Below are 19,650 nucleotides of genomic sequence, written 5' to 3'. Positions count from 1 at the left end.
GTCACTGCTGACAGTGGGGAATGATAGGGCACAGAGGGATAGCTATGGGCACTTTCATAGTCTGTATTATAAAGACACACTTGTACTCTATTGGAGAAAAGAATTTGCACATGCATAGCATATACTGCTAATGGTTTGTTCCAAGTTAACCACCCTCCATAGCCCTGGTGCTCCTGGAGAACACTGCTGATACCAACAGAAACTAACTTGACCTAGAGTTTCGAGAAGTGTGTGAACCTAAACATCTACAGATTGAGGGAAAATACAAGGAATGACAGCAAGAGAAGCACAGACACCCATCACAACTCTCAAAAAAGTCGCTGACCTCCTGTCCAAAGGGGCAAGACTGAGTCGAGCATGATTGGCTGATTGCCTGTGTCCCCCAGCCCACCATCTCCACTTCTCCCTAGATAACTGTCGGAGATCAGACTGAAGATGGGTCTGAGGTATTAATCTGCTGCCATCTCAGGTTGCTTGCTGTCTGAATGAAGTACAGCTTTACAGTGCAGATCTTGCTTCTGCATTGGCTTCTGTGACAGGCAATAAGAAGCAACCTCTAGCCGGGCGGTGGTGGCGCACGCCTTTAATCCCAGCACTCGGGAGGCAGAGGCAGGCAGATCTCTGTGAGTTTGTGGCCGGGCTGGACCGACAGCCTCCAAAACAATACAGAGAAACCGTGTCTCGTAAAAAAAAAAAAAAAAAAAAAAAAAAAAGAAGAAGAAGAAGAAGCAACCTCTATTTCCTGGGAAGTGGTGATGTATGAAGGGTAGGCCTTGCTGGAGGAAGCAGATAGATGAGGCCAAGCCTTTGAAGGGTATATTTTGTCCCCGGCCCCTTCTGGTTACTTCCAGCTACCTATTCACCTTGATGTGAATAGTTTCTACCACATGCTCCCACCACCATGATACTCTGCCTCACTAAATGTCCAAATAGACCTGCCAGCCCTGGCCTGAAACCATGAGCCGAAAAACCTTCCTTCCTGCTAAGCCATTTTTCTCAATTATGTGTCATAGCCACAAGACAGCCAATCCGTTTCTTCTCTACTGGAGATGAGGTCAGCCTGACTGTCTGCCCATCTGTTGGCCTTAACACAAGTGACCTCAACAGCCTGGTGCCAGGGATAGACAACAAAGAGTTCCTCCTTCTACATTGATTGAGAGACCCAAGAAAGTATAGCAAGGTCTGAAAGACTGTAAAAACTTCCCACAAAACATCTGTCCTCTTAACTTTAGCTGTCAACTTTACACATCCTAGAGTTCCCCAAGAAGTTAGTCTGAACTATGAGATTGCCCAGGGCAAATGGCCTGTGCATATGTCTGGGGGGAATTGACTCCATTGTCCAGTCTACTGTGGGCAGCACCATCCCCTGGGCAGGTGGCCTTTGACTATATAAGAAACATAGCTAGCATAAGCCAACAAGCGAGCCAGCAAGCAGCACTCCTCCATGGCGTCTGCTTCAGTTCTTGCTTGGCTTCCTGCCCTAAGTTCTCTCAATGTTAGACTCTGAAATGGGAGTGAAAGATGAAATAAATAAGGCAAAGATGGAAGAAATGATTGGAATTTGTTTCATAGTAATCTGGGGTAAGATGGTAAAGCAATTATTATACCAGATATCTTTCAAAGATGCTTGTTGTCACTAGTATCATTCTAGTTTTTAAAGATTTCAATTGCCTGAGCTACCCCAAATACCTCTAATAAATTCTCCTGTAAAATTAAGTTTCCATGACTTGCAAACAACTTTCAAAGTTCTGGATATGAAACATTCCATTGTAACCGGGGCAGCAGTAGAGATAGCACTTAGAAACTGCCTGGTGGAGTTGATATGATTTGACACATTCTAAGGTTCACAGATAGGATATACTAATTTGTATGGGAATGCCCATTCACTCCTATGAAGTAGAAAATAAATAAAAATTATTCTCTAACCATGAAAAACTAAAAATCCCCCAGATTTGCCAGTATCATCAACAGATATATTTTGGAAAGCAGGGCTGTGACCTAGAAGTTGGAAGCTACAAGTAAGAGCTTTGGCTTTGGACACTAGCTGGACTATGAGCACACCCAACTGTCTGATGAATTTCATGTTTTCTTTCCTACAAGAACAAAGTTTAATTGACCCTGTCCAGTAGGCACAGGTAACTCCTAAGCAATGTTGAACCCATCCCTCATACTCTGCTGATGGCCAAGGGCAGGCCTGTCTAAGGCTGGGGACTCTGGGTCAGTGGGTTTCTGAGGATACATGATCAGACAAAGGTCTAAAAATCTAGAAGAGAAAGTCAAAGGAACAGCAGTCATATGGAATAAAACAAATGTAACAATATCCCCAACAATGACCAGGCCAGAAGCAGTGTAGGAGGGTGCCCTACAGAGTGACAGCCACAACATCCATTTGTCATTCACAACTTACTTTTACAGGACAGACCATCTTCTGTGTCTGTACAGACTTGGGACATGAAAAGTGCAGATGAATGAGGTTGTCAAAGAAAGAAAAAAAGAGATTCTGGTGAGTCTCCAGCAATAGAGAACATGCTAAGGAAGCCATGGAAGCCATGGCTGGGCAGATAGTCTAGACAAATCCAGCCAGGTGCAGCTCTGACATCAGGTGGATCTGTGGAATCAGGAAGAATGATAACCACTCTGGGTCTCAGTCCTGTTTTCTGAGAGATGGGATTAACAGCATCTCCCCCACCTAGATAAAGGATTATCAAGATCAAAGAGATCACAAGGGTGCCTCAAATCAGGAAACTCAAATCTGTGGCTGAAATCTAAGCAAAGGAGCAGGATCCTCTCCACTGAGTCGAAACATGAACTTTCCCGTGTCCTTCCCACCTGAGCTGAGTCTACAGCAGTTTTTTTCTTCGTGGAAATGAACACTTTAGACAGAACTCTCAGGAAATTAATTGAAGAGGCCAGCATAACTTTGCACAAGCTGTTTTTAATCTGTCAGGTAAATTTATGTACTGACTCCCTGTGGCCTCTGCCATGCTTCTAAAGAAAAAAACGTTCTTGGCTTGGACAGTGTGGCTTTTCTAATGGCTGTTGCTACAGGAGTCCATCCATGTGAGCTGTGCTGCCAACTCCACAGCTCAGCATTAACTATGCATTCAGTGGACATGACCACTGTGAACCCAGTCTCCAAGGAAGCTATTTGGGTTTGGGCTTACGTTTATTCCGGGATCCAGACTTAAGAGATTCATCTTTGGAATGTGCTTCTAAAAAGATAAAAACAATTAGAATATGGTTAGTGACTGCTGTCTTGTGTGTATTAAAGGCTTTTAACTTAAAAAAACCTGTTTACAAATTCCATTTGGCCTGAGTAAGTCCAGTCCAACTAGTGAGCCTAAATTGGTTATTGAGGTTCAGAATGTTTCCCAACATTTACGTGTGGCCAGTTAATTACTTGATTCTAGGTCTTGGGATAAAGGATTATGCAGGCAAGTAACAAAAAAGAGAATATTCAAACATAGCTAGCGAGTCTTCAGCATCCTCATTTGCACACCCCTCCTCTGTCTCCTGCCCTTTCTCTCCGCCTCCCAAACACACACCCTGTATGAGATGCACCCGTGGGGTATGGGTGGGAGGCCTCTGGTCATCAAGCCTGCTCTCCCTAGCATGGGCATAAAAGGTGACCAAATGTGAAGGGACGGTGACAGAGGCTGCCTGAAGGATTTAGCTGAGGAGGAGGCTGGGTGTCATCTCTACCTCACATTTAGTCACCTTTGTTTGCATGCTGCATTGTGTGTGTTTGTGTGTGCTCACATGTGCGCATACACACATTGGGGGGTTGATTGCTATGGTGTGCATGTGGAAGTGAGAAGACAGTGTTGTAGAGTCTAGTCTCTCTCTACCTTAACATGGGCTCTAGGGACTGAAACTAGACCATCGGTCTTGTGCCTAAGTGTTTTCAGACACTGAGCCATCCTGCCAGCCATAGTTATTTGTTTTTAAGAGGGTGCCCAGACTGGTATCAAATTAATGAAATCAAAGCAATGCTCTAGCCTCTGAGACACAGGTACACAACATAATGCCCAAATCATTTCTTCAGAATGAAATTATTAGATAAAAGTAATTGCAAGCTTTAAAGGAATGGCTATGTGTACTATCAAATTTTACATGTTTTCCTATAAACATATAAGATTTTATTGCTACGTGTGTGTGCAGTATGTGTGTGTGTGTGTGTGTGTGTGTGATGCGATGCATATGTGTGAGAGTGGTGTGTATGCATGTTTGTGTAGTACGTGCATGGGGGAGCAGTCACCGTGCATGTGTGGAGGCCAGAGGCTGATATCAGGTTTCATCTTCTGTCACTCTCCACTTATTTTTTAAACTTTATTATTTTGTGTGTATGCTGTATGCACATGCACACATGGTGGGGTGGACTCACATGTATTGTATGTGTGTGGAGCTTCCTCACAATGAATGAATAAATGTAAAATACTCATGCTCTTTAAAAATATTTGCAGTACAGTCACATTTTTGTCATAGAAATGTAGAAGTAACCTCACCTTTCTTTGCATGCTTTGAGGATTTTTTTGCATGTCTTTGTTCTTCTTGGTTCCCCTCTTTTTGTTCTAATTCTTCCTCCTCCTCCTCTTCCTCCTCTTCTTCCTCCTTGGGGCTTTCTATTCTTACATGTGAATCCTTTCTGACTTGCTTGGCCATTTCTTCTAATTCCTTCTCAAGATCTCTGTTTCTGATGAGGGTGTGATGAAGTGCCTCGTTTGCCTGGTCATATTTCTCCTCTGCCTGTCTGGCCCTGGTGTCAATCTCTCTGATGTGGGCCAGGTCCGGGGAAATAGAACAGAGAGGGGTAAAAATGTATCCTTCCTTCATACAGAAACTCATGTGAAAACTGCTGTGACACAAGATGGACCTGGCTGAAGGGTGCAAACCTGGGAAGCAGGGCATCAGTGATGAATGGAGAATCAAGGGCCTAGGGGCTACTTCAGATGACAGTTAAAGTTACACTGTCGCTTAAGAATACAACATGGGTCTCATTTCTTAATGAGAGCTGACTTTGGTATATTTGAATTCCCCACCAACAGCCAGAGAATCCTCATCAGTAGTTCATTTTAGCTTCACATAGTTGATAGAACTCAACAAAACCCAGTAATGTCCCCTCTTTTCTAACACCTCTAAAACCAGAATTTACAATCAAGAACATCAGTTTGAGACACTCTTATATTTATGAGAGTACATGTTAGGATGGGCAAGAGGGCTCAGTGAGTAAAAGTACTGCTACCAAGCCCAACTACCTGAGTTCAATTCCTTGAACCCAAATGACAAAAGAATGGACTTTGGGAAGCTTTCCTTTGACCTCCATGTGTAATACAGACACTAGACACAAAGACACACACACACACTACACAAACACATATACACATAGGAACACAGATACACATGCACACACATATATACATGCACACAAAGTAAATAAATGTAATAAACATTAAATGTAAGGTATATGCTATGTATGTATGAGAGAGTCTTCTCAAACTCATCAGCCATCTTAACTGTGTCATCCTTCCAACTCTGGGTTGTGTAACATTTTTTCTCAAGCACAATACTTTCTCCTAGTTCCATTCTTTTCCTTAAGACATCTCCCACAACTCCTCTAACTTGGATTGCTCCTTGTCCCGTTACTGGCATAGGTACACTTGCAAATACCCACACTAGTTCCCACCTCCACTGTTGGTTATAGAGGGACTTTCTCATCACAGCAGTGTAGCTCACTGCCTCTGGCCAAAGATTCTCAGTGTTCATCCCAGTAGTGAGACCAAACCCAACAGGACAAAGGTAAGCTAAGAAGTGTGGATTGCTCAGCCAAGCTTCTGGCCCATAGTCTTTATCTTGTTACCATTATGGTACCTCATACTCACATAAGCTTCCCCTGCATATGTTCAATTACAGCCATTATTTCAACATACTTTGGCTCCAACACGCCTTTGCTAGCTGGTTCTCTCTGACAAAGAAAACATGTGAGGTGATTGAACTGAGAGTCCCAACAGTTAATAGTCTGTTTTCAGGAATTGTCTAGAATATTCTTTTCTATTGCTCATATTTATCTGGTAAATGATTACTCACAAACCTAACATCAAAAAAGGCCATAGACATTGCCTGTGGCCAAACAGCACAACAGATTACAAATTATTCATACTACATGTAGATATGAAAGACATTAGTGTAGAAAAATGGTAGGAGAAACAGTAACAAAATGAAATGTGGAAGAGCTTTAAAAGAAGGGTAAACATGTTTCTCTAATGAATCAAAGAAAGAAAATAATTCACAGTTGTTACTAATAATTCACTGCTGATAATCTCACTTTATACATAACATTGCATGATCCTGTAAGATTTTTATATTCCTTAGGGAATTTCATACTTGCTTAGAGGTGTAAATCTTGCCAGGCAGAGAAAAATGTCAGGGGCAGGATCCGATCACTGTTTAGACAGCAGAGCAGATCACTGCCTGGCTCCCTTCCGGCATTTACACTCTTCCCCAAGTGTGTGACAGATAGATTTGGAGGCACGGCTCTTAAAGGTGCATTTGGACTCTCCTTGCCTGTGTCTGTGCACTGTAGCTACACTGTCTCTGTCTGAGACCTACCTCTGGCATTTGGGCTCACTCCTCCCAGCTTTTTTTTTTCCTAAGGGGCCTTGGACTGGACTAACCACTCTGGCCTAGAAGTGCTTCTGAGAAGGGGTGGGTCCAGGCAGGCCTCCTATGGATACGGATTTTCAGCACCAAACTCCTTGCCAGATTTTGTGCACTGTCTGTTTAGGACATACTTTTCTGGAGCCATGTACTTTAAGGGCCCTTTCCTATCATTATTATAAAATGGACAAATTAGTTGCCGGGTTTTGGTTTGGTTTGAGATTTTGTTTGTCTGTTTATTTTTGTTTGTTTTTTTGAGACAGGGTTTCTCTGTATAGCCTTGGCTGTCCTGGAACTCACTGTGTAGACCAGGCTGGCCTTGAACTCACAGAGACCTGCTACCTCTGCCTCCACCACCCTCCAAGTCACTGCTCTTAATATCTATTCCTGGGGTATATCGTATTATGGCATGAAAATTGATACCAGTCCTTCAACCCAAATGACAGGTGAGGGGGAAATGTCTAATATTGGATTGAAAATATTGTTGAGCCCAAGTCTGTCTCCTGTTTGCTTTTCCAAGGGTATTCACATATGATCCAGAAAAACCTGTGATATGTTTATGACTCTATGGACAGTCAGGACCCAAGAATTGAAGATGACCTTCATGTAGCCTATTTCTAGTGTGTTGCTTGCTGGCTAGAGTAGCTGGGCTTCAGGCAGCCCTATTCACACAGCTGACACAGTGCAGCTGTCTGGTAGAACCTGCTGGATGTAAACATTCTGTATCTCTTGACATAGTGTAGCTGGCTGGTAGAGCCTGCTGGATGAAAACACTGTATCTCCACCAGTTGGTCTGAAGTCTTAGAGTTTGAACTGTTTGCTCTGTGGTGACATGCAGAAATGATTGTGGCCCAGTGAGGGCCCCCAAATGCTGCTATGCTAAAAGTTCTCAGAATTAATGAAATTGAGCCATCCCTAGAGGCTGCTGCTTAATGGGTCTGAAATGTCCCCCTCAAAGGCCACATGCTAAAGGCCTGGTTCCAAGATGATGGAGATTTTCGGGGCTGGGGTCACTGGTGGCATGCCTTGAAGGGTATATTTTAGCACTTTTTCTCTTCTCTCTCTCTCATCCTCCTTTCCTCACTCTCCCCCCCCCACCTTTTCTCTCTCCCTCTTCCTGTACCCGTCCTATCCTTCTCTTTCTCTTCCATCTCCTGCCCCTAGGGAAGGGGCACTGCTCCACTGCATGCTCCACTGCATGCTCCCCTAAACTGTTTCTCTCACTGCAGCACTGGCGCACTGGAGCCAAGTGGCGATGGCTGACACCAGGAGCAAAGCAAATCTTGCTTCTCTCCCGCTGGTCTTCTCAGGCACTGTCACAGGGATAGAAAGCTGACCAACACAGGTGGCATCCCAGAGCGGTGAGTTTTTACTTCAGGGAAATGTTTAAAGATGAACAGCTTTGCCTGGGACAGGCAGTTCTGTATTTTCTTTTTCAAGAACATGCCTTAAAACTCCGTGTCCCATTTGCACCGTTACTTCTTAAATTTGCCTCAGAATGGTGATGACAGATACAGAGCATTATTTCAAAAACTTCTTGCAGGACTCCACTTTGGGAAATGCGCTTATAATGCCCCATGTTCTCCCTCACTCCGGCTGCGACACTACACGACTTCTCTGAGTCCTTTCCACCATTGCTGGGTTTTATTACCTACAATGTCCTGGGGTAAACTCACTACAAGGCCCCTCTACCGTAGGCCTGACCTCCACCTACATGCTCTAGTTGCCATGCTCCACTATGCTCCTCAGTCCCATGTGCAACCACCAAGGTTAATGACTCCTAACACCTCCTAACAACTGAAAGTCTCCTGATTTGGGGGTTAAGCAATATTGATCCCCTCCCCCAACCCAGAAAAATATACACATGAGCATACACATAGAGTACAATAGATTTCTGGAGACTGATGGAATGGAGCCACCATAGACTCCTAAAGTAATGGTGTTCTGCAGTGAGACAGAAGCCCGGGAGAGCTGACTTAAGTCTACCACAGTCCCAGAATAAGCTTTCTATGGAGACATAGAGAAGATAATGAGTTGTTGTTTTTTTGTTTTTTGTTTTGTTTTTGTAAAGTCAAGATGGAAAAATAAGTCTAGAAAGCTAGTGCTAGAAGACAAAAATATCTGCAAAATACATTAACCAGGAGTCACCTGGGAGGAACTAAAAGCTACTAAAAGGCACTAAAAGGAATTAAAAGTTAGATCCACGTTGTTTTCTTTTTTCTTTTTTTTTTTTTTTTTTTTGGTTTTTCGAGACAGGGTTTCTCTGTGGTTTTGGAGGCTGTCCTGGAACTTGCTTGGTAGTCCAGGCTGGTCTTGAACTCACAGAGATCTGCCTGCCTCTGCCTCCCCAGTGCTGGGATTAAAGGCGTGCTCCACCAACGCCCGGCTCCACATTGTTTTCAAAGAAAAATAAGGAATAGTTTTTAGATTTCCTAGTTGGGTTTTAGTTACATACCCAGGATGAAAATATATCTTCTTCAAACAGAGGTTTGCAATGAATATTTTCATCTTTTCCAATGTATCGTATGGTTTGTTCATTGTCTACAGATGTTGAAGGTTCCTAGAGCACAGAAAAACCAAGGACTTGTTAACCAGCTGATGTGTGTCACACAGCAGAGCAAGTCACCCAGAGCCCTGTCTGACAGCTTAGCTTTCCATTTCTCCCCATCCAGCAGACAATGTGTGAAGACTGCTCTGACCACGGCACAGTGGGCTGGGGGAATGAGGACAGGAGGAGACCAAAACTATTCTTGGTTGTCAACTTGACTACATCTGGAATCAGCCAATACCCAAATAGCCGAGTGCGTCTACGATGGGTTTTTCCTGACTAAATCATTTGAAGTGGAAAGACCCAGTTTAAAAAAAACTTTTTAAAATTTATGTTTGTGTCTTTCACAGCATGTATCTCCATCCCATTCACCCATCCCTTAGTACCTACTCTCTGCTCTTACAGCCCCCTCAAAAAAATAGAATAAAATTTAAGAGAAAAAAGAAAAGGAAAACAATCTCATCATGGAAGCTATAGTGTGACACACTGAATCACGCAGTAAACCCTTTATCCATATATCTTACTTGCAAGTATTTATTGCAAAGAATCATTGGTCTGATTTAAGGCCTCTGGTTTCTGCTATCAATGCTGGGCCCTCACTGGGACTCCTCTTGGATATCCTGTTGTTGCCCTGTGTCACAGAAATCCTGTAGCTTTGGGTTTACAGGACTAGCCCCTTCACAAGCTCCTGCAGATCATGGATGGGTGGATGTTGGGATGGGCCAACTTATAACCCTGGTTCTGGACCTGGGTAGTTGCAGGATTGGTCAGCCCACCAACTCTACCCCATCCTCACCACCAGGGTGAGCTCTCCAGCACTGCCTTGGTTAGTTCACCCCTTGCAGTGATGAGCCACAGGCTTTCATGTCCTCGGGGTCGAGAGGCAGGGGCTACTCTCCCAAGCATTGCAGCTGGTGAGGGGCAGGGGCAGCTATCCCACCCGATTCAGGCATGAGGGGCATATCTCCCTCACCAATGCTGCCATATGGCAGACGAGGGGTGGGGCCAGATCTCATGCTCATGTGCAGCTCACTTGGACACCCCCCACACACACCCTTTAAATAGGGTCAGCTCCACTGTGATACCCAAAGTGCAGGACCCACTTTCCCAAGTGTTGCAGCTAGTAAAGGGGAGGGTCAGCTCCCTCACCAGCTGGAGGTGGTAGGAGTGAGAGAAGAGGGCATCTTTCCCTAGCTCCTGCCACCACAGGGCAGATGAGGCAGGAGGTATCAGCTATGCCCCTCTCATACCCTATTGGCTGGCTCACCCACACCCGTCTACAGGGTAAACTGTACCATGCTGCCCAGTGAGGCCCAGGGCATGTTTTCCTGAGTGCCGCAGCTGGTAAAGGGTTGGGTCAGGTCCCCCACCTGCTGCAGGTAATGAGGGGTGAGGAGACAAGGGCATCTTTCCCTCACCCATGCCACCACATGGCGTACGAGAGGGGTTCAACCTGCTCTCTTATTCTCATGCCTTCAGGGCCAGCTCTAATCTAGGCCACACCTTCTGCTGGCAGCCTATATAAAGGACATGGAAGAAAGGAGCTTCTCTCTTTGCCTGCTTGCTCTCACTCTTGCTAGCAAGTCTACTCCTTCACTAGCATTAGAGTCTCCTTCTTCAGGATTCCAGCATATACTGAAGACCAGCTGAGACATAACTGAACAACTATTTCACTCTTGGATCTTCTATTGGTAGATGGCCATTGTGACCACAGCCTATAAGCCATTCTAATAAGTGTGGGGGGTGTGTGTGTGTGTGTATGAACATACACATAAAGTACAGCAGCAAATTCCAGGAGACTGATGGGATGGAGCCCACCATAGATTCCTAAAGTAATGGTGTTCTGCAGAGAGACAGAAGACAATCAAGAGCTGATTTAAGTCTACTGTGGTCCCAGAATGAACTTTCTATAGAGACATAGAAAAGAGAATGAGAAGACTTTTTTATAAACTCAACATGGAAAAATAGGAGTCATATATATTCCTAATCCTAACCCCTAACCATATATAGAGAGAATGAATATTTTTTTAATTTTATAAGTCATGTTCCTCTAGAAACCCCTGACTAATACAGAAACTCAGCACAGCAGGAAAGGCAGATAAAAGGACGAACAGTCATGGCATACAATGGCTGCTAGCATAAAGGTGTATTCTAAGGGCTGTGTGCACACACAAGGGAGGGGGTCTGCTCACAGAAAAATAAAAGCTATATTTGAAGATTTAGCAGGTACTTGTGAAAGAAAGGGCCTGAAGTAAATTCACAGATGATATCTTTTTTTTCTTTTCTTTTTCTTTTTATTAATATTTTTTTCCATTTTAAATTTAGATAAGAAACAAGGTTGCTTCACAAGTCAGTACGAGGTCCCTCTCCCTTTCCCTCCCCTCCTCCCGTGCCCTCCCCCCCACAGATGATATCTTTAATGCTCTCTGTAAATAAATGGAAAAGCATTTAGTTCTCCATACATCAAGCACTTTACCAAAAACAAAACAGAAAATGCTTGAAAACCGAGGGATGGGTGTTACATAATTTTGTTCTGTACTTCTGCTTTATTTTGACTAGAAGACCTAGAATAGAGTTCAAGGTCAAAGCAACTTTTTTTCAACTTTGTGTATTGTTATTAGTGTGTGGAGGCATGCATGCATGAAGGAAGGACGACTTCTTCATGGAGTCAGCTCTTTCTTTCCACCTTTATGTGGATTCTAGGAATTGAACTCAGGTTGACAGCCATCTTGCTACAAGCCCCTATGGCAACACTTAAACCATGTACAGAGACATCAATCAATATGTGTGGAGACCATCAGGCAAGCATGGGCTCTAAGCCAGAGATAGTAGCTGTCAGTCTAGGAATCAGTAAGGGCTCTTTTGCCACGGTTGTCTGGGTGTGAGTGCTGGTTCTGCCATTTGAAACTGTATGGCTTTAGGTTAAATGTCAACCCCTTAGAGCATCAGTTTCCTGTCTATAAAATGAAGCAATGTATGCCCTAAGTTGTTATCCTGGGCAACATGCACAGCATAGATCCCTTAATCTACACTCATCACCGGTAACTGTCATTGTAATAGCCCTACTATAAATATCCATGTGGGTTTTGACTACCAGATTTTTCAGCAGGAGTAGAGAGAGTTGGAGTAATGAGAAGAGTTAGAGACAAGGAGGCAGCAGGGAAGCTGAAGCAGAGGCATAGGGAAGGTTAAACTTCTTTTTGGGAAATCTTGTGATTGAAGGGAAAACGAAGCAGCAGCAGAGAGTGGGGTGGACTGTGCTGATGTTGGTGAGAGGCGAATGAAACTAATAGAAACATTTGCATTTAGGAACAAGTCAGTGTAGCAGCATGTATGGCTACATCTGCATGGGGAAAGAAGGAGGTGGGAGTGGTCGCTCCATGGAAGCTACTTCCGCCTTCTACATCACCTAGGTCTTTGAAAAGACAAAGGGAAAGGAGAAACTAATGCTAACCACACATTGTTTTTGCTTGTCTTCTCAGGTTTTGGTTTGTTTTACTTTGTTTTGAGACAGAGTCTTGCTATGTTGCCAGCTCTTGAACACCTATGTTCAAGTGATCCCCTGTGTAGCCTCCCCAGTGGCTGGGACAATAGGTAGCCGTCACTCTGTCCGGCAAATATCTTACCTGTTCTGTTGCTTCTACTACTTCTTCCTTTTTCTGAGTTTCAGAGTCCTTACTCTCAATTTCGTCATCGTTATCATCACCAATAAAAGGTTTATCTGGGTCAAGATAAATTTTTGAAACTTCCTGTACAATGTAACAGTGTTATAACTGTAATTTGGGTGTATAAATATTAGCAATTTAATAATAAATGAGTACCAATCCCACAACCAAGTATTCTGCTGTTGATAAGAACACAAAGGGGTGGAGGGCATAAAGAGATGGCTCAGTGCTTAGCAACACATACTGCTCCCAGCACCATATCAGGCAGCTCATCACCACCAGGAACAACAGCTCCAGAGAGATCTGATGGCCTCTTCAGGCACCTGCACTCATGTGCACAAACCTCTACATAATTAAAATAAAAATAAACTCTTTTAAAATAAAAAAGAACACAAATGGTGATAGGAGTTGCTCCTGTCCTCACAAGGCCTACCATTTTGAAGACAGTACAATCTTACGGATGGAGCATGAAGCAGGAATATCCAACCTACAGCATGTAGAGGACAGGGGTGGCAAAAGGCGGCCAAAAAGGAGGCAATAATAGTAGAGTAGTTTTTCTTGTAGTATGGAAAGCGGGGAGAGGAAGGTACAGAGAGGCTCTGGCAGAAGCACTTATGTGTGCACAATTAGCTCCAAGAAGAGAAACAGTTCCACAGGACAGAACTTTTGAGACAATGGACCAACAAGGCACAACCATAACCCAGAACTGAACTGCCATGTCAGGGGACTAGACTGTATCAGAAAGATGACAAAACATCCAAAAGTCAGCAAAACATTTTTGGTTGATCTGCTTTTCATTTTATGTCATTCTCACAATAGGAAAAAAGATCAGAAAAAGAGAAGGAAGAAAAGCACAAGGAGAGAGTGACTACAGTGTTTGTAACAATACAGAGAAGGATGATCCAGGAGACACTGAAGAATGACCCTTGCCGACAACAGATGGGAACAGAATGGTCACTAATGGATGGTGATGCCAGTCATGCAAATAATGGATGAGGCTGAGGGAGCAGGTTTGGAGAGAAATGGGTTGTGGTTAGGCTGTGTGCCTTCAAGGCACTACTGAGAAAGCTAAGTGGGAATATATGGATCTGGAGTCCAGAGAGTCCAATTTGGACTAAATATTTAATAGTTACATGCATCTAGTTAAAGCTAAGAAAATAAATCACATTTCCACATAAACGTGTGGGGTGGTACAAGAACTTAAGACAGAAACTAGTTACATAAAACTGTAGAGAAGAAAAGGGATCCCAAAAGTGTCCTGAGAAGTCAAAGAGGGCCACCATGAAAGCCCCAAGAGAAAAGGGGTTAACAGTGTCCTGTGTCTTAAAGGGGCCTGTCCAAATAATGACAAAATATGTATGTGAACTACACATCAGTGTGGGTGCAGAGTGCCAAAGACAAAAGGATATCTTAAAAGTAGCCAGAGTAAAAAGAGGGGCTATTTTCAAAGGAACTGAGAGCTGAATTCTCCATCATTAGCTTTGTAACAATCACATCGAGGGAAAAAATACCAGTATAGAGCTAACTGTAGGCACAATAAAAATTTTGAAGAATGAAGTTGAAACAAAGATATTTCAGACAATCAAAAACTTGGTTTGCCACCAGTAGATAGATCCTCAGTTTAAAAAAAAAAGACTTCTCAAGAGTAAGGTAGAAGAAAAAAATGTCTCCACAATCAGGGCAACACAGAAAATGTTTTGTTGGAGATGCATAGTTTTTAAAGGTGATGCTTAAAATCCTAGAAATGCTTATACAGAAATGTCTCCTTCCTTCTCAGACCCAGGGACATTAATATGCATGGTATCAGTTCATACTTGTGAAGTATGGCTGTCATAGCAACAGAAGCTTCTTCAGAATTTACTGGAAGGAAGACTGTCACAAGTTCAAGGTCAAGGCCAGCCTGTCTCAGACAGTTCAAGCCAATCTGTGCTATAAGAGACGCCATCTCAAACACACACAAGAAACTGGATGAGTACGATACCAGATAGGGATGTAGAAAGGGTAGTGAGAACATCCTAAGGACAGAGTCTCAGTGTCACACACAGGCAGAAGTAGACAACTAAAACGAGGACAAGTAGACACGAAGAGGATAGAACCCAGGAACATTTGTCTTGTAAGGAAAGTTTACCGAAGGAATGAACAGTTACGAGCCAAATGCTAACGGAAGCTAGGATAAATGGAGGACTGAAGATTCTAGAGCAGGCAATAAAGCCACCAGTGATTCACAGTAGATTTAGAACTTTAACAGAACCTACTGTGGGCCAGCTTATATCTCAGAGGATGCTCAGCATTCATTAGGCCCTGGGTGAGATCAGCACCATTTTTTAAAAAGTGATTATGATGGAAAGAGAGGGAGAAATGAGGCAGATATCAAAGGGCATGTTTTGCAGAATGGAAGAAATTGCCATGTTTATAAAGTATTTTCAGGTTGGTTAGATGGAACTACTGGGAAGATGTTAAAGATACAAGAGAGAGAGAGGATATTCTATAGATGAAACACTGAAAAGAAGACATAACCCTGGTGACTGCAAGGAGGACATATACAGAAGCAGATGGCCTGAAGAAGACTCAAGAACTCCCATCTGAAAGCCTAAAGACATAGAGAGATTCAAGCCCAGGGTGGTGGTGTATGAGGCAGGCAGATCTCTGTGAAGTCCAGGCCAGTCTGCTTTATATAGTGAGTTCTAGGACAGCCAGAGCTATATAGGGAGACCCTGTCCTGCAAAAAAACAAAAACAAAACAAAAAATGGCTCAACACTAAGAGTGCTTGCTGCTCATGCACAGAACCCAGGTTCAGTTCCCAGCATCCATACCAGGCAGTGCACACCTTTATATAACTCCAGTTCTAGGAGATTCAAAGCCCTCTTCCAGCCCCCACAGGTACACACACACACACACACACACACACACACACACACACACACAGAGAGAGAGAGGGGGGCATAAAAACAAATCTTAAATTTATTTTAACACTGTGTAAAGGAGTCTCTTCCTTAGGAGGAAGAAGAGCTTTGACACTCTAGATCAGAAGCAAATCCCCTTCTGGCAGAGCCTTCAGTGAGGATGCAGAAAAGCAATTTCGGAAAGATGCTGCAACTTACTCCCTGAGATGCAGGAAGAACATGACTATGATCTTACTAATGACTGTTCCAAGTATTTCCCTACCAACCAAATAATATGAGCATGTGGTAAATACCTCTTCCCCAAGCAGCTGCTCTGCTTCCTCATAAGTTAACAATCGTATTTTCCTGCCTTTGATATCAGAAAGGAGGTGTGAACATGTGCTGATCCAATCATAACATTCTCTCTGGGAAAGAGACACAGCATAACTACTATGCAGGGGAGAAAAAAAACAAGCTACAGCAACTCATTGACTCCTGCTGACTTGCTAAGCACAATCACTCTAACTATAGTACTTTTCTGTTTGGTTAATTCAAAGGCTTGTACAGAAGTGTCTTCCCACAACACAAATCTAAATCACATTGTCTCTCACTGACAGGGTTTGTGGTTTGGGTTGTAATGAAATAAAGTCTGGTGACATACCATAAAATCAGATGCAGAAGGAGTCATAGGTTTGCTAACACTTATATGATCTATCCTAATAAATTTTATACAACTGACCATGTTAACATGATTGTTTGCTAATAACAATATTGTTGGGTAAGAGTTACTTCTGAGACTGAAACAATCCATCTTGCAGGAAAGCCCCTTAACACAGGAAATAACTCAAAATAGCTTCAGGAAGTCCCTGAAACTGACCAGATTCACTAGACCCCTCCCTTCCCAAGAGTATATAAGTAGTAAAGACTGTTGAGAGTTATTATCAAACAAGCCCAGCAGCAGAAACCAAATGAGCTGCCTTTAAAAGGCTCAGACCAACTGACCCACCTGGAAAGAACACTCTCCAACCTGCTGATTTGTCTGTAGGCTTTGCAGTAGGTTCCAGGTTTCCAGCTTTTGTGAGCTGTCACACATGCTGGAATGGACTTTGGTGACACAACTGTCTTTGAGGGATTTTTGTTCCTGAAAGTAACCTCTCACCTGTATTCCTATAAATAATCCCAATAAAACTCAATGATTCACCAAATTGGACACTGGTACACATTACTTTGGTCTGCCGTGGGCCCCCTATCAGCAGTTAGTAGACAAGATTATGTTGTGTCTTCTCGGGAAAAGTCTGTCATACAACAAGTAGAAATAGCAAATACATTCATGGTTTTTAGGTAAATAAAATATGGGCTATATCAGCTGTCAGTGAGGATGTGAAACAAATGACAGGAGTGCATAAATGATTTGGTTACCTTAGAAACATACATATCCTATTCCAAGAGAAGAAAGTAACTGTCTGTTCAAAGATTAGTACATTAAAGTACATTAAAGCTTTGCCTACAATAATCAAAAGTTGGAAACAATTCAGGTGTCCATCAAGAGATATTGGATACATTTTATATAATATAAAAATATATATTATATCCATCAGGAAAATACTTATGTTGCTCTTTGGGTAGAACATGTCCCTTTAAATGGCTCCTGAGTTCACTGTTGGGCCCATACCTGGTGGTGCTATTGAGAGGCATACATGAGGGCACCAGTCTCATTGATGGGTTAGTTCATTGAGAACTTTGTGAGGAATGGGATAACAGAAGGTGGAACCTAATGGAGAGGTGGGGATTCTGTCTTTGACGGTCACAGCCTGTCCCCAGGCCCTCTTGTTTTTCTCTTTATGGTTCACAATTGCCATGAGGTGAGCATTGTTGTAGAATATTATCTTTAGAACTGTTACATTTGTTTATGTTGTGGAACATTTGTTTAATGATGCAAAGATGTGTTGCATTTGTTTGACTCTGAGAAGCTGTGCTACTTTGCCTGCCTAAAACACCTTGATTGGTCTAATAGAGCTGAATGGCCAATAGCAAGGCAGGAGAAAGGATAGGCAGGGCTAGCAGGCAGAGAGAATAAGAGAAAAAAGAGAAAAGAGATAGAGAAATGAGAAAAGAAGGGGCCAGTCACCCAGCTACACAGTCGGCCACCGAGTAAGAAGTAAAGAAAGGTATATAGGATAAAAGTAAAAGCCCAGAGGCAAAAGACAGAATGGTTAATTTACATTAAGAAAAGCTGGCAAGAAACAAACCAAGCTTAGGCTGGGCATTTATCAGTAATAAGACTCCTTGTGATTTATTTGGGAGCTGGGTGGTGGGCCCCCCAAAAGAGTAAAGAGTAGAAAGAGAGAAAGACAGAGAGAGAGAGAGAGACAGAGAGAGGGAGAGAAGGAGAGAAAGAAAGAAAGAAAGAAAGAAAGAAAGAAAGAAAGAAAGAAAGAAAGAAAGAACAACAGAGCATCTCTATTCACCACATTTCCTCTGCCATGATGCCCTGCCTCATTGCAGGTCCAAAGCAATGGAGTGAGCTGAACACTGACTGAAACTGTGAGCCAAACTATTTCCTACTTTCACATCCCACTGGCAATGATGAACAATACAGGCATTCTTCACTAGAGAGTGTGATAAAATCAACAAAATGAGTGAGCCTCAGAATAACTAGGCTTAGTCAAGACAGGCAGGCCAGAGGCTAGAGCACCTGCTGCTCTTGCAGTAGATCTGAGATCAGCTCCCTGTATCCATGTCACACAGCTCACAACTGTTTGTAACTGCAGATCCAGGGGATCCGACACCTCCTTCTGACCTTGAAGGACACACACATGTATGTGCACTTACACAGATAGATATATAAATACTATTTTTAAAGTCAGGCCAAAAATATCTCCATAGTCTATAAAACTCCATTTATATGAATTCAAGAAAATTAAAAAATAATGTTTGGTATCAGAAAATAGATCAAATATTCCCTGGGGATAAGACAAGGTTGAGAGAAGAGATTATCAAGGGAGTGTAAACTTTGAAAGACTTGGCTATATTCACCACTTCTATTATAATGATTGTTTTAATGGCTGATGAGGGAAGTCCTGTGTATATGTCAATAAAGCACTGTTGGCCAATAGGGAAGCAAGATAGGTGGGACTAGGAGTCGAGGAGGACTCTGGGTAAGAGAAACACAGAGTCAAGATGTAACACCATAGGGATAAGAAGCCAGGAAAGTTCTCCGGTAAGAGAAATACTTAGATTAACAATTATGGAATAAATACTTAAGTCAGAGCTAGCCAGTAAGAAACAAGCAAGGCCAACAGCTTCATAATTAATATAGCCTCCTATGTGTCTATTTGGGACTGATGTGGCTCTGGAACCAGGCTGGCGGGAAGGCTTCTCTTTACAAATGGCCACATAAATATTTTAGAATTATGAAATTATTTAATTCAAATATGTACAGTGTGTTTTGAACTAATTAATTGGAAGATCTGCTAAAAGCAAAACAAAGCAAAGCTAAGAGAAAAAAATTCATACCCTCATCTTCTCCAGCTCCTGAAGGTCCTTAGCAGGATTCTTCTGAAGGTGAGCAGCTCTAGTCAGAGTCATTGCTCTTACCATGCCTATGCAGCTACTGGAAAGAGACAGGCAGAGACAGAAATGAGCAGAGACAGTGAGCTCACATAAGCTCAGGACTGTGATTTGGACTTGGTCGCCTCCTCCCAAGATGGCAGTATTGGGAAGTAGTAAAAGCATCAGGAGGTGAGCCCATGGAGGTGGGTCCATGGAGTGGAGTGTGCTACCCCATTCTCTTCCCTTTTTGCTTCCTTACTATGAAATGAGGAAGTTGTTCTCTCACAGAACCTGGGTGACAATGATGTGTTCCCTGGCCTCAGGCCCAAAGCACTGGGGCCAAGAGGT

At 43.0% G+C, this 19,650-nt stretch overlaps 1 protein-coding gene across 1 annotated transcript in view; it reads right to left on the bottom strand.

Moving 5' to 3' along the window:
* Window positions 1–2,915: 2,915 nt before the first annotated feature.
* The window catches only part of Axdnd1 (axonemal dynein light chain domain containing 1), a 64,408-nt gene continuing 47,673 nt past the window's right edge, over window positions 2,916–19,650 (bottom strand). The window contains exons 19-25 of the mRNA XM_040739116.1: window positions 19,267–19,363; window positions 16,065–16,175; window positions 12,829–12,951; window positions 9,110–9,214; window positions 5,880–5,962; window positions 4,506–4,771; window positions 2,916–3,212 (exon numbers count right to left, since the gene is read on the bottom strand). Of these exons, the coding sequence (XP_040595050.1) occupies window positions 3,145–3,212; window positions 4,506–4,771; window positions 5,880–5,962; window positions 9,110–9,214; window positions 12,829–12,951; window positions 16,065–16,175; window positions 19,267–19,363 (853 nt within the window). The 3' untranslated portion in view covers window positions 2,916–3,144. The remainder of the gene's footprint in view (window positions 3,213–4,505; window positions 4,772–5,879; window positions 5,963–9,109; window positions 9,215–12,828; window positions 12,952–16,064; window positions 16,176–19,266; window positions 19,364–19,650) is intronic.

The sequence above is a fragment of the Mesocricetus auratus genome, unplaced genomic scaffold (genome assembly GCF_017639785.1).
Source record: "Mesocricetus auratus isolate SY011 unplaced genomic scaffold, BCM_Maur_2.0 Super-Scaffold_100676, whole genome shotgun sequence".
NCBI lineage: Eukaryota > Metazoa > Chordata > Mammalia > Rodentia > Cricetidae > Mesocricetus > Mesocricetus auratus.
This window is presented reverse-complemented; position numbering and strand designations above follow the sequence as displayed.